At 32.4% G+C, this 27,927-nt stretch overlaps 2 protein-coding genes across 2 annotated transcripts in view; one reads left to right on the forward strand and one right to left on the reverse strand.

The window, feature by feature from the left end:
- The window catches only part of JTBR (jumping translocation breakpoint protein JTBR), a 34,191-nt gene that overhangs the window by 2,015 nt on the left and 4,249 nt on the right, over positions 1-27,927 (forward strand). The gene's annotated exons all lie outside the window — the stretch shown is intronic.
- On the reverse strand, positions 3,529-4,801 carry LOC121129060 (uncharacterized). Its single transcript, XM_040724726.2, is given in 2 exon segments — positions 3,529-4,092; positions 4,095-4,801. Coding segments are annotated over 2 exon segments (897 nt in total). The 5' UTR covers positions 4,578-4,801; the 3' UTR covers positions 3,529-3,678.

Genomic DNA, 27,927 nt, shown 5'->3' on the forward strand with positions numbered 1-27,927 from the left:
TAATATATATATGCCCCTAAAATGTATTAAAAATATATTTTACATTGTTGTATGTACAATCATATTTTTATATTGTAGATAAAAATGAACTAATACATTTAAAGAATAAGATATGGTTATCTATTTATCCTACTTTTCTCGTTCCGAATCGATACAAAAAGGTACAAATTTAGACATTTCTTAGGGATTTTCAGCACATATTACTTTGATTATATTCAAATATTACTCATTATCGTTGACATAAAGCAGTAGTCAATGCAAGTGTTAAGTTTCTTTTATTTTTAAAGTAATTTCATGAATTATTTTATGATTTAAAGCAAATTTGTCTATTTTATGTCGTTAAATATCATCTATGAGTCTCCAAGATGGTGTCTCTGTAACTTTTTTCTAGTTTTTTCCTCGCTTCAATTATTATATTGTAACCAAGACTTGATCGATAAATTGGTGAACTGATTAAATCGGCCGATTACAGAGTCTTTGAGAATCGTAATCCTGGCCAACATTTGCTGAATACTAATACATAAAATATCAATATATCTAATTTTATAATCAAAAGATTGTAATTTATAAAATACAACTTATAAGAATGATTTTACTCCAATATGAAGTATATATATCTTAAAATTCTATTTTTTAATACCTTTTATAAGCATTGTAGTAATGATTTTTTTGACTTTATATTTAACTTGCAACATATTACTTTAGATAAAAAATATCTCAAATACAATCGTTTTATGTAAAATAAAATATATTCTATAGATTGCACACAATATATCAATGGCAATAACTGAGTAAGTGTAATGAATAAAAGAAATCACATATTATTGAAATAGTATTTGGATACGATATATGGAGGTATGAGATCAAGAAACGTATGAGAAGGTACGATAATCAAGTTTTTAAAATCATATTATTCTTATCGTAGCCTGCTCATGATATCTTTTTCAAAACAACACATTGAGATTCGTATAATTATGTAATGGATAAGTTATCATGTAAATTCAATCATTTTTAAAACGTAAGTAAAAATATTGAAATAAGTAAGCGCTGGACTTAAAAAGGGGGATCAATAGGGGCGTATAAAATATGTCCTAGAATGCAACAGGGGCTTTTTCCCTAGTTGGCAATCTGAAGAGGAGTTTTTATTTTCCAAAGCTGTTATCATCATTATTTAATTCTTGAAGTCAAAACATCTATCTATAAAGTAATTAATAGTGCTTGTGCTCATGAAAGACGGAGAGTAACAATGAGGGGTTTCTCCTCCGGATTTATAAGTGCAAGTCATTGTTGGACTCTGAGTTGAATTGATGATCGACATCGTAGTAATACAGCCTATATGTCCTTCCTATATACGGAGTAGGATTGATGTTTATTTCCTTACTCTCACTCACGACTGTTTGCAACTCACCTAATAAAACTTAATGACAGCTCTCCTCTTATGCATTCTTCAAATTGTAAGGATTGCCAAGCTCGTTTTCTTTTATTTTTATATATCGGCAGGACATATTTTATGAATTACTGGGTATCAAGGTGGAAGCGTTATTTGGAAAAAGGGTGACGTTTAACAGGTTAAATACTTGTTATTCATTAAAATAGTTCATGTTTAGTTTTATTAGCTTGATAGTGTATGTATATAAAAAAATGTTTATATATCCGTGGTATCGACAGTCTTGAGCCCATTCCGAATCCTATATTTATAAAAAAACAGCCGATTCTTGAAAATATCTATCTCGATACATAAGTACATTCCTAGTAAACGCTATATAAGTGGCTTGTACAACGATCGACAACCTTTAGAGAGGTTTTTGGACCAGAATATATTATGCATAATGTAAAATATACTATATATTATTAAAGTAATCCTCCAACTTTTATACGGACCATAAGTGGTTCGTGGACCATGAGTCACCAAATTTTGGGCTAGACTGAGGATAATACTCTTACTTTGTTCAAAAAAAAGAAGCTGAGCTTTTTACGTATTACCTATGATTAGTGATGAAAGTCGTGTTTATATTAATAAAACCCCCCTGAAAATCAACATAGTAACCCTGACAATTTGAAGAATGTTATAGATGATATCAGCTACAATCAGGTGTGACAAGCAAATAAACTAGGACATCGGCAAGAATTACTCAAATGTTGATCTTCAATTCTACTCTCAGTCCAAAAAGGACTTATAACTCTGCGACAAATCCTTAAGATGACTCTCCGTCTTGTTTGAGTACACACGAATGTTCAATCAGGTTTTGAATATAGTTGAATCTAAAGGACTGAAGTGAAATAGGGAACAGACAAAACATTTACAACAAAAAAAAAATATAACAGAAAGAAATAAGGTAATTTACACTGTACAGCTATTTCACCGACTGATATATATAGATGTTATTCTCTCATGGTTCATGATTTAAAATGGGTATTTTTATAAAATAGTTGTTAATATTTTGTTTTATTATCTTTATTAAAGAATTCAATTAATAATTTAATTTAAAAAAAAAATCAAGTTCTAAAATAACCGAATTTACTGTTTAATATTAAATACTTAAGTGAATTTTATACTATAAGCTCAAATAATATTATTAGAAAGCAATAGATTTAAATACTTTAATTATAATTAAATGAGGACTATAATGAAGACATATGTTGCACAAATTCAATCATACATGCACTTTTATTACCTCGAATATTGTTGTGTCCAAAATAACAAAACTAAACAAACTGAAATGTCTTAATTTGGTTTAAAATATAGACAACAATATAATATAATACTTTATGTATGTATACGGATTTCACAAAAAGATTCCTAGGTTAGATGGAGAAATTGTAATACTATAATGTTTACTATTACTTAATCAGTGCAACTCCATCTAACATCAATTTCGATTGATGTCTTTTAGAAAATTAAACATTCTCATGGGCGATAAGGCTCGATACTTTTTATCATAAGTTGATCTATTATTACAATACACTGTACTACACGTTGCAGTTAAAAAATATATATATTGTAATTAATAAGTATTGACTAATTATGATAAATAATTAAATTTTGCCCATAAAGTAGAACATAAATTGTTTTCAAGAACTTTTAAAGAGACCTGATGGCAGCTGACATATTTAAGCCAATCAGCAAAAAGAAGGAAAAAACCCTGCTCTTCATCCACTGATTCCCTTGAGTCTTTTAGTTGCATCTATTTAGGAAAGGAAGTTCTCTACTCAGGCATTAAATAACAATGGCAATTGCTAAGGAAAAGAAAATTCATCTATCATATGAGGTGCATTTTACATCTCAAAATAGCCATTAAATGCCTCTAATTGTTTTGTTGATAATTAGTGATTACTGTGGTATGTAGTTCTATTAGATTTAATTATACTATGTATGTACTTCTTTAAAAAAAGACGAGAAAAAGGCTTAATTTATACTGGTATTGTTTTAGAATGAATGTATTTTAAAGTATAATATATATTATTCTTATATGTATAATGTAAAAATAAAAATTTGATTGACACGCATTTTGACTAGCTATTGAGAGCATAATGAGTTGTTTTGGTGTTTATGAGCACTTAATTTTTACAAATCCGTTTAATAAACAATGCAAAACGACTATCTATGTTGGCACTGGTTTAAGCACAATTTCTCACAAATTTTGATACTTATAAATCCATGGAGCCTAATAAGGACGACTAACAAGCCATTTCAGCTCCCCATGGACGATAAGGCTTACTCCCATAGTTGTTGACAGATGAAGACACTGTATTTTGATGACTTGAAGATGTGAGTTGAGTGGAAGAAGGGACTGAATGTTGAGGATAGCCATTATTGTTGCTGTAGTATGGATGGTGCAGTGATGTGGGGGAAGAGGATATGTCTGGTGATGAGACGGAATGGAAGGATGTATATCCCTCATGATGTGGTGATGGAATTAAATGATGAGATGTCTCAGATGGATTTTTCCCTATCACGTCAGGTGGAACAGCTGTCGTGTTCGTCGTTGTGGGAAGAATGTAGTTATAGTTGTAATTCCAGTTTTGATGATGTGAAAAGTGGTGTTGATTTTGAGTTGCAGGATGGCTTGGATGAGGATGAGGAGGAGGAGGAGGAGGGGGGGTGTTCCAGATGCTCTCTGGGATGCATACATTTGTAGATGAGAAATTAATCTTAATTTCAATGGATCTTGAGAATCCATTCCCTCGATGCTCACCAAATATCTCGAGACCTCGGCTACACACTCTCGGATACCCATGATCTGATACTCGTATTTCGATGTTTGATCGTATGCGTTGTTTGGATTATTTTGCATTTCTTTTAGGTGTTCCACCGTCATTTGTAGGATTTCAGCCTTCTCAAGTTTAGCGGAGCCGGATTTTTCAAGGGCTGTAGGAACAAGTTTTTTAAGTTCACCTAGTGATGTATTGATTCTTTCCCGTCTTCGTTTCTCGATCATTCCTCTTCGTCTTTTGCGATTGTTTGGTCCTATTCCTGAGCCGGAGACTTCATGACACCGGCTTCCGTCGTCCGAATCCGATTCAGAGTGAGATCGTTTTACGTGTTGTTGTTCGTAGCATTGCTGTTGCATCATCATGTTTTGATTATCAAATGAGAATCTGAAATGGGATTCAGTCCTTAATATAAGTTTCCCCTGCACCCTCTTTCCTTCTTTGCCCCACATCCCTGTCAGTTTTTAGGCTCCCACCATGACTTTTACTCGTATTTTTTTCCGAAAACGAGCGCGTGAGATTATTTGTATTTTCATATGAAAAACTCCATGGATCGTGGGAAAGAGTCCCTTTGTATTCCCATGGCGTCAATTTTTCCCTTCCTTTCTTTTTTGTCTCTATGTGTAATAACTTTTAGCGTCATTCTTTGAGTCATCTAGCTCAGGATTCTTTCTCTTCTTTTATTTTTAAATTTCCATTTCCATAATAAATACGTAATATGTAACTCTTCTATTTTTTTCTTTAAAGAAAAGAAATATTGATTTTTACAATACATATTATACGAGTGTAGATATAATATGCGTTTCAAAAATTCCTCTAAATATGAATTCCAGAGCAGGTGCATCATCCCTCATGGGGGATTGGGTGACAGCAGTAGCGTCATTTTTTGATGCTATTTTAAATGTATATATATATATTGTATATTAATATAAATAATAGCGTTAATCTTTATGTAGGTACAGGGTGGGAATTTTAAATCCGGAAAATTGAAGGGCAATGTTGTATATATTACGATTATTGTCCTAAAATATATTATGCAATTACAAAATCCTTTGCTCTGACATGGTGAAGACTATCATTCAAACCAGCCAGCTTCAACTACAGCCTCCAACCTGGCCTTGAACCTGGCACATGCCTTGATGAGGAACTTTTTTTCCATATTGATCTCCCTCGAGAACGGAAGCCTGCTAGGAATCAACCGTGTTATGTGTACGCTTATTAGACTCTCTCTCCAAGACGCCCAAGACATAGTAGTCCAAGGGGGGGTCATGTTCGGTGCTAGGAGGCCACATTTCCTATAGCCAAAATATAGAAGTCTTTAAAATGTGTTTTTTTTCGGAATAAATCCGGTTCCAATTACCCGATTTAGACAGACTTCACCAATTTATCATTCTAGCTTGACACCGAATATTTTTTCTTATACAGTTTTGTTAGCTAAATCTGATGAACACGTTTTCACTAAAATAGATCTCAGGTTTGCCAAGGTATTGAGGTCTAAACTTGTTTTGAATTTAATATCATCACCCTGTATATAGTTATATATATCTTCGGTTTGTAGCGGTTTAGAACACCATCTCGGATTGAAAGACACTTGATTAGCAAGTTTGTAGACAACACTCGTTCATTCCATCAGATAGTCTCGTGAAAGTTTAATGAAACTTAAGTGCAGTCCTCAGCTCTGAAATCTTCATCTCAATACGATAATCATTCTACTTCTTTCGAAGTTGTTGAACTCTGCCATGGAATGGTTGTCAATTGAAATAGAAGAAACAGTCTCTGAGACAGTTTTTGTTGCCGAATCCATCAACTCAAAAATGTACTAACTAAATTAATAACAATTTTGAGTAATAACTGAGTTTTATATATGTATATATGCTGTGTGCAAGTTGTGATGTCTGTCCAAATAACAACTTTTATAAGCAAATGCTACAAATTTCAATTTCCTCGTCATCAAATGAATAATTTAATTACTACAATTGGCCATTCTAATTACTAACTATTAATTGATACTATCATTTCATACTAATAGATTACAATTGGATGGTTGTTATATCAGTATAAGTTATATAACTGTGGGCATTTGAACTTTATAATGTACTCTAGAATACATAATTTGAGTAATTGATATTAAAATAGGTCAAAAATTACAACATTAACATATCAATCAACCATGGAATATTCAATTATTTAATTAATTTAATCATCCTAAGTACCAGTCATATCTTTTTTTGTTTCCAACTTGTACAAGTCACAATTTGTAGAAAATGGAAACTTGTACGCAACCGAACATATATATAGGCCATTCCACGAGGAAACGGATTTGAATAAAATTTGGTCATTTGTAAGTAGGAATATTATCAATTATAGCCCATACCAAAATTTGAGTCAAATCCGTGTCGTACATATATGATTGCGTGGAAGTTCCCTTTTTTAGGGAGGTGTAAAGTATTTCCAAGGGAGGCATGGAAATATTTCCAAACAACATCCTATAAAAATCAAAACCAAGATAATAAATTATCTATAAAAAAGTTATGTTACTTGCAAAATAACAAGATTGAGAATGTCCTTTGTTTAGATTAATTGAGTGTGGCACATATACATAAAACAGCCTTTGTAAGAGAGTAACAACTGATTTTTTTTCTTTTTGAAAAACATTACTCTAGACACTCAAAGACGAGCATTAACCTATCCATTCTAAACTATAATGATTATTCTATTTAACTTTTATGACTATGCATCTATATAGTGGTATTTATTAAAGAAACACTCTTTGAATCAGTTTTGAATGTCATATACTTCTCATTACACGGACGCTACTCCTAATTCAAAGTATGAGGGCATAATAATCGAAAAAATATTGGAGCAACAATAAAAAAGGTTCAATCTTCTCCGCACCGGCCTCAGTACCGAGAAGGCTGCAGAGACTGTTGGCATCTCCATCCGTCCATTACAGCACCATACAACCAAGGAGAATCAAAATGTCTGGAGCAACAATGGGGATTACTTCTGGCCTGCCTCCAGCCCTGACCTCAACCACTTCAACTTTGCAGTTTGGTGTATCTTAGAGAAGAATATCTGCCGCACTTCTCATTGAAATTTAGATTTGTTCCGAACTGCCATCATAACAGCGTGTTACACTATGGACACGACATTCATCGTCAACAGATATCAAGCTTTTCGCCGGCGTATCGAGGCTGTTATTGCTTGTGAGGGTGAACATATTTTATAAAAAATATAGGTAAATATAGTGTATGAACATATTGCAAATTGGTTTGGAGTTATCTATTCTTGATTCCATAAATATGACGTTTTTCCTTAATTTACTGCAAGTTTTGGATCCTCATTATGTATGCAAAGGCATTATTTCTAAGTTATTTGCGTCATCTATGATTTAGATAGTAAATGCCTCTTTTCCCATGTTTTATTTATTTATTTTTGCTTTCAATTGTTGACTTTTCATTTTTTACATAGAGGGGTTTATTGATGGATATGGTTAATATATCCATCAATATATAAATATACATACACGAAAGGGCAATAAAAAGATGGGATCTGTGTTGTGTTGAGCTCCTCTTTAAAATCAATGAATTGATTTTTCTTCCCTTACTGCGTACGAGGCGGGATGGGAAGTGAGGAGGGGGGAGACGTAGAGTCCATGGATCAATAATACATACTACTCTATAGCGTCGTTTCTACATACTCGTAGTATTAGACCATATGGCACACTTTTCCGTTTACTGTTGTGTATATTATTATATTATTATTTTTATTGATGGCACGTTTGTTGAAACCAACAAATGAAGAAGAATAAAAAGATATACTACTCTACTTGCATACTCCATGCTCTTTTTATTCCTTGGATTAGTCCATTTAATTTGGTTGATGATATCACGCAACAAATTTGCTCACCTCATTTTATTGATTTAAAAAACGTGCCAGGATATCATTAGTCTCTTATCAGATGATGATGAATTTTCAAAAGTAATTCAAAAAAGTGTGAAGAAATGTGATATCTTCATTTGATTCTTCTATAATACGTCATACGGCTGAAATGGAGAATTCTTCTATGAATATAAATAGCTTAAAAGTGAAGCTCTTCATGAATCCATTTATATATACATACATAATAAGGGTATACGCCAGTGGTTTTTAACCGTTTTACTTTAATCACCACATTTTAGAATGTCAATTAAGCCATTACTATCTCCCCAGATTTTTTGCTCAAAAATTTAAATAAAAATTAATTAATTTAAGGGATTTTAATAAAAATATTCAAATTGACATTTGACGTTTTTTACATTTAGAAAAGTAATTTATGAAGATTCCCTTCAGGGATATTCTAAATCCCCGGTTAAGAACCATTGGTCTAAGTTATATACCGAGTGGTCCATTAAAATCTGAACACTTTGAATTTTAAACTTCAACAAGATATAATTTATTAATTAACAATAGGATTGCAACAAAATTAATACTATAAATGGATGTGTGTCTGAGCTCCTCTCTTAATCATGAATGTGTCCGTCCTTAGTGATAATAATGGCTTCCAAGTGGCGGTGGAAGTCTTGGCACCCGCTGCGGATGTAGTCGTCTGTCATGGCATTCCAGTGCTGGCTCACAGTACCATTGAGGGCCTCGGTGTTTGGATGACGGACACTACAGACCTTCCCTTCGACATGCACCCAAAAGGTCTAGTTGAGTGGTTGGTAACAGGCCTGTAGGTGAGGGTGGGGCAAAAGTGTCAAAAAAGAGGAGATGGGTTTCTTTCATTTCCGGTGTCAAATGTTGCCTCCCCCTCACAAGACTCTATCCACCTACTTTTTTGATAGTTCTCTGGTCAGTTTGGTGTGAAATCCTGAGGTCTCTTGCATTAACCCTAATTGACCCGGGCTGTTTTCTTTAGCTCCTTCGAGTCCAATTTGATCTTTTTAGCAGAGCCTTTCTTCCTCTCCAACGATTCAGACTTGCTGATAACGTAGATGGTGGTCCAAGAGACGCCCAACTGCTTGGAGTGCACGAATGGAAATTTATCGATCACGGGCAAGACTTGCACGCAAGCTAGAGAGCTCAGGTTTTTTTTTCGTGGCTAATTTTTTAGGCTTTAATAAATCGAAATATGAATTAATTTCAATCACTCAACCTTCATTAATGATTGAATTAATAAGTGTTGAGATTTCAATGGACCACCTGGTATACAGGGTTCGACAAAATAACTTTCTTTTTCAATGCGTGGCAATCCGACTGTCGAATTAGTAGCAGGGAATCGTGGTTTCATTCTAGAGGCGATATTTTAAACTTTTCTTTGACTATACGGGGGATGGAGGCATTGTCATATAATTATAAATCATATAATATATTGCATACTACTTTGAAGTGATTTATCGAATGTCTATTAATTTTTTATTTAAAATTTTGAACTCAATGCATCACTAACACTTTAACTGATTACGAGAGTCTAAGCAGTTATGTCAAATACAAAAAATTGCATTGAATATTTAGTAGGAGCTAATTTCATTTATTTTTTAAATGAACTGCGAGTTGATCTGAGGCTGAGGGCCACGACGATTTCAATTCAAATATATATTTTTCCTATAATTTATTGTATAGAATATGGAAATAAGGTTATATAACGATGTAAAACATGTTTTTAATAAATTTTAGGGTCAGATATATATTAAAACTAGGCAATAGAGGGATATATTCTTAAAAATTCACTATTTTCCTTAATTCTAATGAAAAACGGGTTTCATTGTTTATTGTATAATTTTTTGGTTGTTGAGGCCCCAAAATGGCCGACATCTACAATGATAACGTCACGCTTAAACACTATAGATTATATATTGGTTCATGTAATACTCTTTACATATTTTTATTTAAAAACAGTCCTATTTATCCTTTCAGGTAGGTGAATAAAAAGAAATAAGTCATTTTTTGGGGATATTAATCATACTTGTGACGTATCAAAATAAAAATAGTCTAGGATAAAAAAGAAAAATAGAGAAAAAATGATTTTTCATTTTCTAGCTATTTTATTTCATAAGGAAGGATCATACGATTTTTAAATGCAAACATGATCCCTTATATCAGCAAAATATTATTTGTCGACATGGAGTTAATATTTGAGCTTTTTCATAATGCTCCTCATTAAAAAATTAAAATTCTTAGTAGTCGTGGGTTTTTTATTCAAAGCCAATCTATTCTTATGTTTAACCATGTATATTGAATTTTGTTCACACGTAATATAACAGTTAGTCCGTAGATGCATTTGTATTTTTATAATAAAATTTTCTATATCATTTTTAAAAAGCCATCATTTTGTTTTTCGTTATCCAAATTATCTCCATAGATAACGAAGAGAGACAAAAAGGTATTCACTTTCGCAACAATGGCTTTAATTGTTCTATAGGTTCCTTTGATGATTCAGAGACCAAAACTCCTGGTTTCAAGGAGTTTAGTAAGGTGGGGTGGATTCAAATGAGCGTATTTTAGTTTTCGGTATGAATATAATAATTTTCTGTAAATATTTAAATGTAGTCCATACTATGGGCTATCAAACGGTATATGTGATATTAAATTAATTTTATTGATTGTATGTTTTTGGGTGAATATATGCTATAAAAAAATATTTACAGAGAAATCATCCAAATTAAAGTTCCTGAAACTCAAAGAAAAAATATATGTAGAACTTTTTTATATAGACTAATTCAATACATTAAATCATAAAGTTTCAGGACCTATAAGTATTTTTTTCCTATTTAAGTTAGGCTACCCCTAAAAAATACTTTTACTAACGTGGATATAAACGTAAGTAAAATTAAATTAATATATGGCTATGTAAAAAGTTTATGTGGTATGCTTCAAAAATTGTTTTCTATCTCCTTTCTCCGCTTACTACATACACATTCTTGATTGAATTTTTTCTTCGGATTAAGATAAGATTTCCTCTCTATAAAATATAACATGTGAAATACTTAATATTATAAAATTAACATTGTTTCCTATATTTTAAATTGACTTTTATACATAAATGTAAACTTAGACGTAATTAACTTTAGGATCAAAAATAGTCTTTAGATGAAAATAAGTTGTCTTTAAAAATTCAATGGTATCATTTTTTTATTAATGGATGAAAAAGTCTGACTCACCCATGTGCCCCAACACATTTTTATTTAAATGAAATTATCTAGATTATTTTTAATTACACATTGAAATTTGATAGCTAAGACATTTGAAAAGTTCACTCGATTTCTTAGGACAAGCCTCCAAACTAAAAAATACAACCATTAGACCCACCCTATTCGATTGAACAAGTATCATACAGAAGCAATCAGTCCTTAGAGATGTCTTTCTTTTCTCTTTCTTGCCTTGAATCATATGTTATGGGTATCTTTACGACTGAAGATAGAGAAGATGTCCAAATGTAAAGTGGAAGGAATCCATTCACATTATATTAGGGGTGTACTGATGAATTGGAATCGGTAAGAATCGGCTCAATAATGCCGATTTCACCGATACATGTAATTAATTATTTATAAACATTATTAAGCAAAAAGTTTATAATTAAATTATTTCAAATGGTCAATCAAAGGAAATGAGTTTGATAGTTTAGACTAACCTAGGCTTAAGATTAGGAGCTCCTGCCTATAGGACCCCTGGATAACATGATTTTTTCTTTAATTTTTATTTTAACATATAATAAGTGCAATAATTATATACTTGTATTACAAAATTGAGGTCCGTCCATGGATCGTGTGAGCAATATATATGAGCCAACCAGGAATAAATTGACTCTTGAGCACGAAGAGGAACCAACTTTTTGAATAATTTTAATTTCAAATTACTTACAACTAATCATAATTATACATAGTCTATATATTAAATGTGGATATCTGTGTGTATGTGTGTGTTTGTCGTTCAAGCACGCCCAAACCAATGAATGGATTTTCCTGAAATTTTTATGTAGGTTCTTAATTCTACAGAAAACGGTTCTAGTAACAATTGTTTGGGCCTTCAAGGTCATGGTGGGCTTCAAGTAGCATTTTCTGCACTTTGCCTGTACAACCTGAGAACCGGGGGGTATTTTGGATATTAGAAGGGTTCTCAGGGAAGTGGCAGTGGAAGAGCTTATATACACAACCTGTGGGATTGGGTGTATTCTAACATATTAGAAGGGATTCTTGGTACTTAGAAATGCGGTGGCGGTACAGTTTAAACAGCTTTGAGGCCCAGTACTTCAACTGTTTAACCTGGAAGCCGGGGTTTTGATATATTAGGAGGTTCCTTTGTGCTTAGGGAAGTGAAGGCAGATAAATTTAACTTGTCTCAGGCTCAGTAGTTCACCTGAACTAGCCGTGGGCTGTGGTGTATTATATAATTTAGAAGGGTTTCTTGGTGCCTAGAAACGCGGTGGTGGTAGAGTTTAAGCTCTATTTTGGTCCAGTACTTCACCTGTACAACCTGAGAGCCGGTGTGTATTTTTGGATACTAGGAGGTTTCCTTGAGGCTCAAAGAGCAGCTGTGAGACTGCAAGTTCAGAGTCTACCCAGAATAAAACAACGACTTCCTCATCGCGTGAAAGAAAAGTGCCTATATATTAGTACTCATATAACCAACATCAGAATAATTCTTAAAATTTTTGTTTTATATTAAGAAGAAGAGTTCTTAATTAATTTTTAATTTCTTAATGTTGGGGGCAACGCCCGGCAAACCACTGTAGTTATGGTTGATATATTTGTCTTTTCTTGTAAAGCCATAATTAATAAAAAGTTAAACATTAGAAGAAGAAAATCATTTTATAATTTGTTTATGTATGTTTATTTATAAGGAATCGAAATTAGTATCGGAACCGGCTGTTATCGGTACATCTCTACATTTTATCCCTAATGGTTTATCTGGAAAAGCCGTAAACCAATTGAAACACCAGCTAAGAGTCTTATTTTCATAAGATCATACATTGGTATTATTTGATTGAGTTAGCTCAATGTATACATAATATGTATTTTTAATACGAATGATAATGACAATGAATATTGGGGAATCTCTTTCCCATAGTAGTAAAGAAAGCTCCTTTGAGTATGTACTGCTTATACATCACATAGCAACCCCACGGGGGGTATCTCCCTTCATTCCATTCCCCCAACGTCTTTATATATATAGCATCGTACATTAAATTTTGATAAATTGTGGAAATATTGTTGGTTCTGAAGAGGGAGTATGAAAGGAAATGACGTCATGCATTTTGAAGAGGATCCTTTTAATTTGATGACCCTTTTTTCCATTTTAGTTTCTTTTTTAGGGATTCACTCTACTCTTGGGAGGAAAGAGAGCAATGAGTTCGTTCATTACTTGTTTAGTATTAAAATGCTAGTCTTTTAAAATATATATGGATGTGGTCTTATTTCATAAATTAGAGCCATTCTTTTTGTATAAAAGTGGTCGGGGAGGATATGAGAAAAAATATAAAATCTACATAAAATGTGTGTATACCACCATACATTACTAGGATTTGTTTCTTAAATATCCTAACGACACTAAGAACATTCTGTTCTCTCAAATCCCCTAGTTATAAAAAGTACAATTTTATTAAAAATCTATTAGTTTGTCTGATTATCTTCATCCGAATGAAGGACATGTACTTAAAATACGTCATATAACTATGTATACGAGTATAAAAAATCCATAGTTGAATTTAAATTAATTTAAAACTATCCAGGACCCAATATTTTTTTATGTATTGAGAACATAAATAAACATTTAGTTTATCATTATCCCTCACATAAAAAATCTACTTTTTTTATGGTCATCTTGGAGTTGGAGTCTTGGAAACATTGAAGTTACCTGATTGGCCCTGCATACTCTTGAATGGAGCTACTTCGCTTGACAGCATCCCTCACATCATTGTGGTCCAATTTAGGGTTCCTTATTGGGCCAATATGTATGTATATCCATGCCTTTTTTGGCTTCCATCCTCCTTTTGACATTGTAAACTGTCATCTTACCAGCCTTGCGATCTCTGAAGGAGTAGTTCCTAAAGTAGATAAGTGTTTCAATAAGGTTTTTTAATCGCCTTCATTGGACTTCTTTGATCGCCCAAATTTATTTTTTAATAAAACCAAATATTTCCTCATGTATCTCATCTTCAATTGATTTTCAGGAAGTTTCAAGAACAAAATCACGTGCACTTTGCAAGAATAATTTTTACCACTGTAATTTTCACCGCTTGCGACCAGTAATTATATTCTTGTTGAATCACTTACTAGTGATGTGATTCTCGTGATCGGTTTATAAGATCTTATTCTCGTCTTGATCTAGATCTTTTTTAAGTTCTGGTCTCAATGTCTAGATTAGGGTCATGTCATATTTCAGTGACTGATCTACATTAAGGAAATGTAGCCTATAGGTGGCTCCATGAAGAAAAATTATGTATGAATTATAATATTTAATATATTGAAAGGGAGAATATAATATTTTTGCAGGAGAAACAATTGATTTTTCACAATGATTTCCCCAAATCATACAGAATTCCTATGTTTTTTTTTTGCCAGTTTCGATTTTCTACTTTTCTTAGCCCATATTAGTGTTTGATTGGTTAAACTAAAGTTAGCTTTTGCTAAGCTGAAAACAATCCCTTACTATTAAATAAAGAAAGGTCCCATAGTTGGGGATAATTAGCTAACTTTAATGCACGTAATTTAAGGTTTTTTGTCTTTCTCTTTTTAGAGAAATAAAGTTTGAAAGATACAATTAAGATCCCCGCCATGTGTTTTATAAATACTCATTTAAAAGGATAGATTTAACCGGTGTCTAGTGTTGGATCGGTCCTAGAACTGCATTCTTAATCAGTCTTTTTTCTTACCCTTTCAGTCTTTTTTCTACTGGGTCCGACCTTTTTCACCATTCTTCAGTACCAAGGACTAATTAGTCAGGTTTATTTTCTTCACGCCTAGCTAGGATTGAAGAAATTAAAAACGAAGTTAAGAATTGATTTTTAAAACTTAAGTATTTTACGTTGTAGTCAAACACCTACTACTTTTAACTTAAATTATCTCATCTTTTTGAAAGGAGTTATGATTTCACTTCAACAGCTGAAATGATATAGTGAGTAACTACGCCATTTGAGCTGTTGTAGTTACCATACAAAAACCAATCCTATAACTTTAGTTCTTTTTGGACCGTTCCATCACTACCTGAGAGACACACCAAAGCTTTCTGGTGGACCAAATAAAATTATTTGAGAGGGCACAATTCTTGATATTGCTTTGGTCTAGGTTCTTCAAAATCTTAAGGAAGGCTATTCTCGGCGTTAACTCCCTCATATTATACTAGAAACCTGTTAGCCTTGGCTCAAGCGTGCCCCCTACAAGTGGAGTAGAAGAACTGAGAAATTACAACAATGACATAACGTAAGTTCAATGGTTTAGTTGTCGACCATTTGTCATATTTTTATTTAAAAAAAAAAGTGTTTATTAGATTTAAATAGTCAAAAATATACCTATATAAATAATGAGGCTTTAAAGTTCATAAATCACATTTTTTATGAACATTATTTAATTCCAATATCAAGCCTATCACAGGCCTTTTTTTTAGGTATAAGTATACATTCTATTTGAATTAAATAAATGGGTCTTTTCCCCCCATAAAAATATGACCAATGGCTCTTTGAACTTATGTTATGTCATTGTAGTAATTTCTCAGTTCTTCTAGCCCATTTGTAACAGGAGCGATTGAGCTTTCGCTTACATGTTTCTAGTATTAGATGTCTCACTTACACAAAAATATGTATTTGGGCCTTTGTTTTGTTTCTTTTCGGGAGAAAGATTGTTTGATACAATAAACGTAACGACGTGTATCTTTACTACAACAATGTACACGAATCAAAGGCTATGCAAACATAGGAGTTGCCTTAAACAATATTGGCGTTCTTCTCATTTTTCATTAGTCTTATCCGAAACTAAAAGACATTATAAATTTTTTTAAATAAACTTATCTTCTTCATTATTAACGAAAATAAAATGTTAATAGAATTATAATTCATGTTTCTTGATAAAGTTCATATTTTTTTTAAACTTAATTAATTGAGTATAGAGAGATTAGATAAAATAGATAGTTTATAATTAGCTCATACAAATGAATGAAATTTTATAAATAGAATATAAGAGGATTTGTGCTCTTGTCTCTTTCATTACTAAATTTAAGTAAACATTGGGTTTGGAATTGAATGTTAGGAAAACTATAGTCCTTCCTCTGGGCCAATGGAAACCTGAAGAAAACTTCAAAATTGAGGGATCCGTGAGTAAGGATAAAATCAATGTTCTTGCTTGAAATGTGAAGATTATTTCAATGCAGAAAATTATGTTTACATATGCATATAGATCTATGCCATAGCTGTTTAATTCCCTCTGTATTATATGTTGAAACTGCATCACCAGGACCGGCGATGTGGGCCTCGGAGAAAGAGGAGGAATGACTCCGTGTTTTATTCCATTGCAAATATATTACGACACTCAAGAGACCAAGAAGTCATTTATGTGGAGACCTTGTTCAGTTAGGGCTTGTATTGCCAAAAATATACAAGAAACCCAGAAAAGGAGTGGCAATCAGTGATCTATTATAGATCAGTTTATAACTAGATCATGATTGGAACAGATCTATCGAATATTTCATTATGTGCATTGTCACCATCTTGGAGGCTTCTTAGAGGATAATGAGGCAAGCATCTTCAACATTTGACTCGAGCTCCACAGTAGACTTGAAAATGAAAAATATGAAGAAAAAAAAAAAGTGTTCGTTGGCCTGAATGGAAACTCTGCAGAACTGGAAACTGAAGCTATAAGTACCAAAATTATTATAATTTATTACATGTATTCCAATGAAGTGGGGATAAAAATGTGACGAATGATTTTAAATGTAGGATTTATAATATTTGAGATAAAGATAATGCAATAATTGAATATTCTATATTTATGATGAAATTTTTGACTATTTCAATGAAAACTACTAACTGATAAATATTTTGGGGCACATTGTAAAGTTCAAATGTCCACAGTTATTTTACTCATAGAGACATAATAACCATGTAGTTTTAATAGATATCATCTATTCAGAGTTGATAATTAGAATGACCAATGTTGTAATTAAATTAGGCATTTTAGGACCAAAAAAAAAAGCAACTTGTACAATTTGTCTATACAAGTTACAACTTGTACAGACATTGGAACTGTACACAACATATATAGTATTAATAAGTTTCTCGCTAACAAAAAAAATGCACATTAAAAAACATATAAATTTGAAGAAATAAGCTCAAAACATCCATGATGTTAATTAGTTTTTCATATTCATTTGTTATTATTATCATCAAGGGATTCAATTTATGAATATTATTTTTTATAATGGCAACACAAAAGAAGGTTGAATTTATTTTTCTCAAAATTGAGTGTGGATTTGTATTCTTCTACGAATAATCGTCAATTTTTATCAAGAGCTAAATATTCTTATTAACCTTTGGATGGACTACAAATTACACTTAAAGTAGACAAGAATAAGAAATTGACATGTTGTATTTGAAATGGGGTATAACGGGACCAATATAGATCATTTAAATCAAATACAGATTCTGAACAATAGATAAATGTCTTGGGTGTCTCCTACTTATCCCGCAAATTTGAATACAATGCCTGTAGTTGGCGCAAATACGTCTATAAAATAATGGAATATATGTACTGGACAACCTTTATTATTTACTCATCTCTATTATGCAAATCTTGAGACACATAATTAGCTGTAGATTGCTAAGAAAAACATTATCCTAGTCGATACCATGAGCACAAAGTACGAGAAGAGGATTGAAATTGTAGCGCTCCTCCGCGCGGGATTGTCCCAGAGGAGTATCTGGGAGCAGACTGGGGCCTTAAAAAAACCCGATCTATTATGTATGCATGCGGCAGAAGGGTAGAAATGACCTCAGAAACACCTCCAGTGTCCTCCGTGCCCGTTGACCGCCTGAAGTTGACTTTCAAGAAAAATCCGAATTCCTCTATTGCTCACTCGGCTAGGAAGATGAACAAGTCCCCATCAACGGTGTCCAGGGCTCCAAAAAAGTCAAGACGAAAGCGTCTGGTGCGTATTCCGCAGCCTCTGTTGAAAGAACGGGATAGAAAAGTCCATGTGGAGCGTGCAAAAAAAGATTTTGGAACCACCTCAAGGGAACTTGTGGACCCATTGTGATCTTTACTGATGAGAGGAACCTTACAATTGACCCTGTCTTCAACAGGCAGAATGATTGAGTAGTGACATTTGGGGATGTAGCAGAGGAGCACCGATATGTTTCCACCACCAAAACAACCTGGGTCAATGTTGATATTAGGACTCGTTGAATCCAACGGCAAGGCCATGAATCCTGTGTGGTTCCCTTTAGGATGCAGGCTGAAAGCTAATGAGTACTTCAAAATTCTGGGGACCAAAGTTCTTCCCTGAATCAAATCAATAGTGGGCAATTCTCCCTGATTGTTTCAAGAAGATGGAGTATCTGACCACACCCCAAAGAAAACACAAGAGTGGCTCCAGGCCAACATGAACAAATGACCTCAACTCCTTAGACTATCCCATCTATGCGTACATGGATTCAAAGGCCTGCAGGAGAAACTACAACAGCACCAGCCCCCTGAAGACCTAATACATTATTTGTTAAAATGGATAAATAATAATTGCGGGTGGCCCGGTGTATACGAAGTCAATAAATATATAAAGATTATCTCATTTTCTTGATTTTTGCTCAAGATTGTTTTTATGTTGACACGAAACTAAATATTCAAAGTATAATATGTGAAAAAATTATCTTTACAAACTACTGAATATTTTATTCGCTTGCCCTTTCTGGTTGGTTTCTATAAACTCAAAAAGTAATGATGATGATAATCATTATCGTCACATAATCCTTCCTGTCTTTTCTATGACATTTCTTGGTTTTTTCCTATTTTTACAAATCATTTTCATATCTTAATCTCCTTTGCTTTCATTTCAAAAAAGTGATGTGAAAAATGTCGACGCATCAATAGTTATATTATTATGTATATTTTGTACAGACATTACTTTTCTTTGATGTCATATAAATTTTCTCATGACTATTGAGAGAAACAAGAAAATAAAAACAGAGAGAGAGAGCGAAAGAAAAAAAGAGGGAACACTGTACCATATGTTCATTCTCATCAATCTCAAACAAAAAGGGGAAAAAATATTATTATTCCCTTGTTTTTTCTTCGTATTATTTTTATTATTATTGTTATTGTTAACTCCAACTGTTTCAGAAATATCCCAGATTTATTCGTGAATAAATAATTTCCGTTCTTGCATATTATATACTTATATACGCATTTATGTGATGTACATTATTATAGATAGTCTGGACAGGTACAACATACTAGTGTTGGCTTTTCGGTCTGGAAATCCTGGACCAATCTGAGACCCTTATGATTTTTAGTGACCCGGTCCTTTAAAGAAGTTTGGTTTAGGTCGGTATAAGAGAAAAATTCAGTCTGCATCCTTCTCAAAAAAAAAAAAAAAAAAAAAAAATCGGGTTAGATCCGTATCTTTAGATAAGGGTGTCATTTTTGTAAAGAAAAGATGATATAAATCCTGTGGATATTTTAGTAGCCTGAACTTCCTTTCCAAAAAAAATTCAATTATATTCAAAACCTGAACTGCTCATAAAAGACGGAAAGTTACCTTGAGGATGTGTTGCAGAGTTATAATTCTAACTCCTTGTTGGACTCAGAGTAGAAATGGGAATCAAATTCGGATAAATTCTTACCAATGTTCTTGTTTATTTCCTTCTCCTCCCTTTCACAGCTGATTGTAGCTGATCTCCTCCAAAACATTCTTCAAATTGTCATGGATTACCATGTTGATTCTAATCTCATCATTATTTTTTATTTTCCAAAGCTGTCATCAAAAAATATATAGTAAAACTTTTTGATTAATTTTTAAACCTTTAGGAATCTGGAATAGAGGTTATTTTTGCCCCATTTAAACCTACATCACCCGAAACCATGGTTGACTCTGGTTTTTGCACTTTGTAGACAAATTTTTAGCTGGAATCAATGCCGTCATATGTCATTTCCAAGACTGTGCCATTTTGCTTGTTGAATTTCTGATTTGCAGTAAATAACTTTTCATCAAAAAAAAATCATGATGACATTCTTATGTAATGTATGGCAGTTGATCAAAACTTTGCTTCTATCCTTTCTCTTTGTAATGACACCCTTTGACAAGAGCTGAAGATACTGAATTTTGTAAGGTTTGACCCCAATTTCATCCTTAACAATCTTGGTTATAGTGGTTCAGCTTACATTGTGATCCTGGGCCAGCTTTTGGATGGATCTTCGTGGATTTTTCATGGACAGCCTTGACCAACCTTGGAGTTCTCACAATTTTAGTTGTTCCACTCCCTGACTCCACTTTTTGTGCCTATAAATAATTTTTCCGATTGACCTTGGCAATTTTCTGGATTGACTTGGAAGTGTGCCCATCATTGAAAAGAGATGTTCCCCATAGGATTTTTCCAATTTTTTGCAAAAAATTATCTTTTCCAGGGTAAATATGAAAATTTAACGCTTTGTTTAAAAGTATTTTGGGAAAAAATTATATTTAAACTCTCTCACAGTTATTTTATTCTATACAAGTCTTTAAAATATGGAATAATTTTAAAAAGCATTCCTGTGGAGTGCTTGTTAATATGTAGTTTCAAAGAATGACAAGCGAACGGTGGAAAAAGAATAATTTCCTTCCACAGTCAAACTTTTTTAACTTTGAGGAACATATAAAGGAAGAAGGAGGATTTTTGTCCATTTTATTATACTAATTCCAAGAAATGATTATTACTTTTATAATAAGCATAGTACAAGTTTAAATTTGCCCTTTTGCATTTATTTTCTGTTTTCTTCGTCAATATTATAGAAAGTCATTGAACAAGTACAGTTTATTTTATGGAGGAAACCCATTTTGTTGAATGGTTTTAAAGGAATACCGTGTATAATAATAATTTTGTCAAACCTATTCAGTTCCCCTTATACAGTCTGTGCGTAAGCAACTCGTACCCTTTTTAATAGTAAGATGTAAATTAACATTATCAAGAGCAACATTTAAATAGTATCTGGAGTATTTTTTATTATAATTATGTTACATAATATCAAAAATTACTTTTCCCATATTCCATAGTCAAGTAATGAGAGGCATCAAGTTTGGAGGCTAGAAATTGGTGAGGATTTCCGTGCACAAAGCTTGACTTGTTATGGCTTATGACCAGGGACTGAGTATTGTTGCCAACAGCAATCAATCCCTTCTGAGGTACATTGAACACATCTTAGAGGTCTTAAATTATTAAACACAAGCAGCAAAATAATTTTAACTGATGCACTAAATACTAAAAAATATATTAATTACAATTTTGTACAGAACATCCAATTTGATACTGTATAAGAGGCCTAAAAAGGGCTAATTTTGACCCAAAAACACTATTTTTTCAAACTACAGATTGGGGACGACTCAAAACTTTTAATAGCATGACTAAATTACAAAAAATGCGCCGCAAACATTCTTCTCCAAGACGCCATTAACTGCAAAGGGCCACATGAAAACAGTCCAGAAGTCAGCCATATTTTTGTGGCATAAGTTTTGATTCTTCTTGGCTGGATGGGACTCTAATGTACTTCTTGATAGTGTATGCAGTTCGGATGGAGATGCCAGCAGTCTTTTCGGCATTGACACCGACTCATAGAAGATAGCACATGCATTGCCTTTACGTTGTTGCTCCAACATTTTACACTTAAAGACATAGAATATAAACAAAACTTACTTATTTTTGTTTTAGCTATCGTTTGGTTACTTAATACCACCTTTCGGTTTAAAATAACGGGGATAAATTGTAATTAAATACTTCTTCAAGTTTATCTGTAAAAAGGCTTGAGGGGCCTCAAACTTTGCTCAAGTCAGTTTTTTTATTGCCCGCAGCAGAAAAGATCTTTCTGCAAGGGGAGAAAAATCTGAACCCAATGTACTCTAATGTACATAGTACCTATGAAATTATGCCAAGTCTATATCTTATCTCAAAATGATAATTGATTGACCTAGTAGTGATGGTGAGTTGACATGCCTTGATTTACCTGGTTTTATATTGGTCTTTCAAGACATGTGCCGCAACACAATAGAGTTAATATAATCTACATGATATAGTGAAAAGTGTCATTGATATAGAATATACAGATTATATAATTACTCATGAAACATTTAAACTATCACATCATAGTGTGATGTCACAAACATCGGACGAATACACGTGGTTCTTCAATTCAAAAGCAAGCTGAAATTATTTTTCTTAAAATAGAGCCCGGATTAAATTTGTATTCTTAAACAAATTAGGGTCAATTGCTAACAACAAATTATTTTAATTGGTCATATAGATGTGCGCAATTTGGACTTAGAATATCAACAATTCATCGTTACGAATTAGAAATGTGACAAATTATATTTAAAAGGCTATATAGGGGCCAAATTAAGTGTCAACTCTAGTTTATAACCTTTAGTTGATTCTTGGGTATCCTTACTTTTCCCAAAAATTTGAATAATGCCAGTTAACCGAAATATGCGCAATAAAATATTATGTAAAAAGATAAATTGGTAACTTTTCTTTTTCTGTGTCGTTATTCAATAATGTTGTTATGTTAACACAATACCATAGCACATGCACCTACGCAAGTGTTAGGAAATGAACGTGTCTAATGTTAATGTGTAAATAATTACGATTGTTTCTTGGAGTTAAGTCTTAACAATGTACGATATGAATATGTGTTCCTAACACGTACATTTTCACGATTATGATAACATTAATTAATCAAATATTCATTATCTTTTTCAAATGAATGAATGAAGGGAATAGTGGAATAGAAGAGACGGAAGGGAGAGGATTAGTTAAGAGGTTCTCTCAAGAACCGACACACTCCGTACTTGTTATTTGTATTATCATTGATCCATACGTTATATGTATATTCACCTGTCCCAGAGGTGTGCATAGTTATAATACTCTTTATGCCAACAAGTTATCCTATAATAATATTTTTGGGTTTCTAAATTATTTTACTTTAAGAAGTTCAAGAAAACGATATTCATACAGATTAGTTAGTAGTAGTTACAACAATGGCGAAGGAAGGAAGGACAATACTCGACCTTTTTTGTTGTAATAATTATTTTCGAGGAGATACCATCCAAGTGTTGAGTAGTCCTTGGAGAATGGGAATAATACTAGCTTTCCTGTTTCATGAGAGAAGTCAAATTTGAAGAGGTCTAATGGGCTTCCATTCATTGCAACATTGTTTTTATTATCTCTGTACTAGCTAGTGTCTTTTGTCGTGATGACTCAGATATGTACAATGATTATTGTGAATTGTTTGTACATACAAACGTAAAAAAAAGACAAAAAAAAAAATAATGTATTCAAATCTCGTAAACAACTCATAATACATTTATATGGATGTATGTTGGATTGTATATACTAGAGATTCATTCTCCCTATTCGCAAATGCGTTGATTAAAGGGATTCTCTCCTTCTCTTACTCTCTCTCCTCCCATCTCTTCTTCTTCTTTAGGCGTGGGAAACCCATCAAATAATGTAAAACTTTTTCATTGTTGAATATTATTGAAATAAGGAGACTACGCGCGTGTCAGTTATTAATAGATGCTTTTTAGGGTTGTGATCACTTTAGTGTTGGGCTTCAATCACAAAATCCTAGACCGGTCTGATATCCTTTTGATTTTTATTGTATGATACTGATTCCATCCCTTAAAGACATTCAATCCATTCGCTCTCACTGGGCTCAGTTAAAAATCAATTTAGATGGATTCTATAAATTAATGGTTGATGACGTTAGTTGTGTTTAATATTTGTAAACATAGGTAGAATCATTTCATAGATGTGTTGCTTGAATCATATTGGTACAACTTATACATCAGGATAAGGGACAAAGGGTTATATATAGTAAAACCAAAAAAATCGGTTCACAATCTAAACACGATTAAATTAGGGTTTACGGTCTGAGATCGCAGTCTAGTAAAACTCCCTTTAGATCGAACCCGAAAAAGTATGAACACTTTTGTTTATGTAGTATCAGGGGCGTCCACAGGATTATATATATATATATTTTTTTTTTTTTTTTTGGGTGGGGGGTAGTTTTTGGATTTTTTTTGAAAAGAAATCCAAAAATTTTAAATTTTTTGGAAAACAGTTTCAAAAATCCTTTGCTATTTACAATAAATTAAATTTTTTGGAGAAAAATTTCAAAGATCCATAGTTATTCTCAAGTAATTAAATTTTTTGGACAAAAATTAAAAAATACTTGACTCTTCACAAAAAATTATTTTTTTTGAGTAAGAAATTAAAAAATCTACGCCTGTTCACAATTATAGATTTTTTTGAAAAAAAATATTTAAACATTACATTTTGGTAGAAAAATTTCAAAAATCCTCATTTGTTCACAATTATAAAGTTTTTTGAAGAAAAAAATTCAAATATTAAACTTTTGAGGAAAAATTTCAAAAATCCATAGTTTTTTTAAGAAATAAAATTTTTGGAAAAAATTTCAAAAATCTACAGCTGGTCACAAATAATATCCTAAATCCTATTATATATTTTTTTAAAAAAAATTTCAAATATTAATTTTTTTGTAGAATAATTTAAAAAACCATAGATATTAACAGATAATTTATTTCTTTGGAAAAAAAATTGAAAAATTAAATTAAATTACAAATATTAAATTTTTGTAGAAAAAAACAAAGATTCCTTAATTTGGGATAGGAGCTACAGCCCCTCCAGTACCCCCCCTGTGGAAGCTCCTGAGAATTTATATGGTTTTTTGGTTAGCTTTTGAAAGTTTGCCACTAAAGAAGAATACTCTTTTTCTGTAAAAATATTCTTCTTTCCTTTGAATTGTGTGTACGCTCTATCACGAGTAAAATGATTGAATGTTTTTAGTATGAATAAAAATCTATGTATATACAATATACATGTATTGTATATATATATATATAATATGACGTATATGTATCGGAAAAAGAAGATCAACTTATGAGCTAATAAATATCATCTATATTTATACATATTATATACAGGGTGTGCCATGGAAATTAGAACACTTTTCAATTATAATTTAATTTACAGATATTTCAATAACAAATAGGTAGAGATACAGCTTTATTATTATTATTTTTTCATTTTTCTTCACACACTCCTTCTCAATGTGGTCGCCCTTGATGGCTGTCAGGTGGCGTCTAAAGGCTGCACACCATTTGTGGATAGTCTCCTCATTCATGTACTCCCAGTGCTCATTGTGCCTTCAGGTCGGCAATGTTGGGGTGGTGGATGGTGCAGGCTTTTGACTCCAATTGCGTCTAGAAGGAAAAGTATGGGGGGGTCAAGTCAGGGTTGTAGATCGACTGTCGTTGATTTCATTGAATAACTTTAGTATGGGATTTGCCGTATGGGTCATTCTGCTGGAAGAACACTTGCTGTATTCCTGGAGACCTTCACCTGCTCAGAAATATCTGTACAAGTTGTTATTTCCGCTTGGAGAAGTGTAGAGATCTGAATTTATGAGCTCATTTTTACCGTGAGAGTGACTTGGTACGATGCTGGAAACAAACAAACAATAACAGAAGCTGTAGCCCCCCCCAAAAAAAAAAAAATAAGTAAGGAATTTTTGCTTTTTACTAGAAAATGTAATATTTGATTTTTTTTCTTCCAAAAAATATAATACTTTGAATTTTTTTGGAATAACTGGAATTTTGAAATTTTTTTCAAAAAAAAAATTGATTTTATGTGAACAGCTGTCAATTTTGGATGAGAAAAATTAAAAAAATATATTTTTTAATTTTTTTCTTAAAAGTTCTTAAAGCAAGACACCTCCAAAATATAATCTTGTGAACGCCCCTGATAACTCAGCAGTTTTGTTTGGATTTTCCAGCTTTGTAATTGGTTAACACAACTTCGATTTATAAGAGTTAACTGGATTGTTCTTATTTTCATGGAACGCCCCGTATTATATTTATTGGTTCTTTCTTTCTATATCGATCTTAAGGATGAATGATAATAATTTTTCCAATTTTTTTCTTTCTCAAAAGCTCTCTCAATGAGTCTTGGTGACTAATACACTGACTATTATGTTTCCTCTCTTTGTTATTATTACTATTTAAATATTTTGACCTTTATTAAAATCATTCTATTTTTATTTATTAAAACCATTTTGAATTGAAATATACATCTTAAATAAATTTGTGTTAATCCCCGTTAATATTGAGCTTAAGTGATATCTTTTTTTATTTAGTTCAATTTTCTAACGTTCTTATACTCACAAATTTCTTTAACTTACTCACAATAGAGTGTACAGGGTGAAGACGCAAAAATTAGAAAATTTTAAAAGCCGTTTTCACTCATACATATTTTTATTTTGTCCCATTTTTATGGCAAACTTTTCAAGCAAAAGTTAGTAATTCAACAATTTTCTATACTTTTTATTCAATATGCCCCCTCCATTCTGAATGATGGCTTTAATACGGGGACGAACAGAAGCACAGCTGGCCTTGATGAAGTCGGAGGACAAGTTGTTCCACTCCTCCGTGATCACAGATTTAAGAGCATCGACATTCAGATGAGAAGTGTTGTTCGTCTTTCCCTTCAAGACTCACCAAACATCTAAGTACAGTGGGTTCACGTCGAGAGGACGAAGGAAAGATGTGTGCCGGCCAGAGGGCAGCCAGAACAGTGTCCACTTTGAAAATATTCTTGTCGGCGATCGACTTGTGCACGGAAGAGATTGTGCACCCTCTACCGTTGTGCTTGTTGCTCGTACATTTTTCATCGCATAAAAAACAAAATAAACATCAAATTGTAGTTTTTTGTCGGTTCTTTCTAATGGTACCAAGTTCAAAATTGGCATACTTTTAGAACTGAGGCTAGACGGTCTTGAAGAGGATTGTAATTTTTGAGTCCTCACCCTGTAAATATTATGGACTTCTGAAGTACAAACTTACTTTGATTGTACCCAGATATCTTTTATCCCTTAAAAAGGGGAATAAAATTGTTCCATACTTATTTAGAGTGATAGAACATGGTTTGAATATAATGAATACTCATTTCAAAATATTTATTAGCAATTCAATTTATAAGGTGAAAAATTACTCTGGCCATATGTTTGAGCTTTCTATTAAAACTTGTGTGATTGACTGGTAAACAACATAGATAAAAGTTAAGAACTGTTCAATAAAGAGGAATTATTTTTTGAGGTAGCAATTTAATAAAAATTAATGTATTAAGTTTATATGATAATGCGGATATAATTTAACTTGCATAAAAAAGTATTCAACGTTTGATTTTCTCTGTATTCAAGTGTGTGTATTTGTGGTGAAGCACATCACTCAATAAGTACCTTGTATGACATATATGTAATTGGGTAAGCAATTTTGTATTTTCCCCCTGTTTCAATGCTTTATAAGAAGTGTTACAATCATCCAACATAAGCCAATTATGCCCCGTTCTGTTTGATAATTTGTAGCCAACGAGAATACAACTTCCTAATGCCCTTTTTGTAGAAGCCCTTACTCCTATTTTTAGAATATATATTTAAAAAAATTATCTTTTCTTCTTCGTTTAGTAAATTTCGGTCAAAGGCTTGAATT

This window comes from Lepeophtheirus salmonis, chromosome 14 (genome assembly GCF_016086655.4).
Source record: "Lepeophtheirus salmonis chromosome 14, UVic_Lsal_1.4, whole genome shotgun sequence".
NCBI lineage: Eukaryota > Metazoa > Arthropoda > Copepoda > Siphonostomatoida > Caligidae > Lepeophtheirus > Lepeophtheirus salmonis.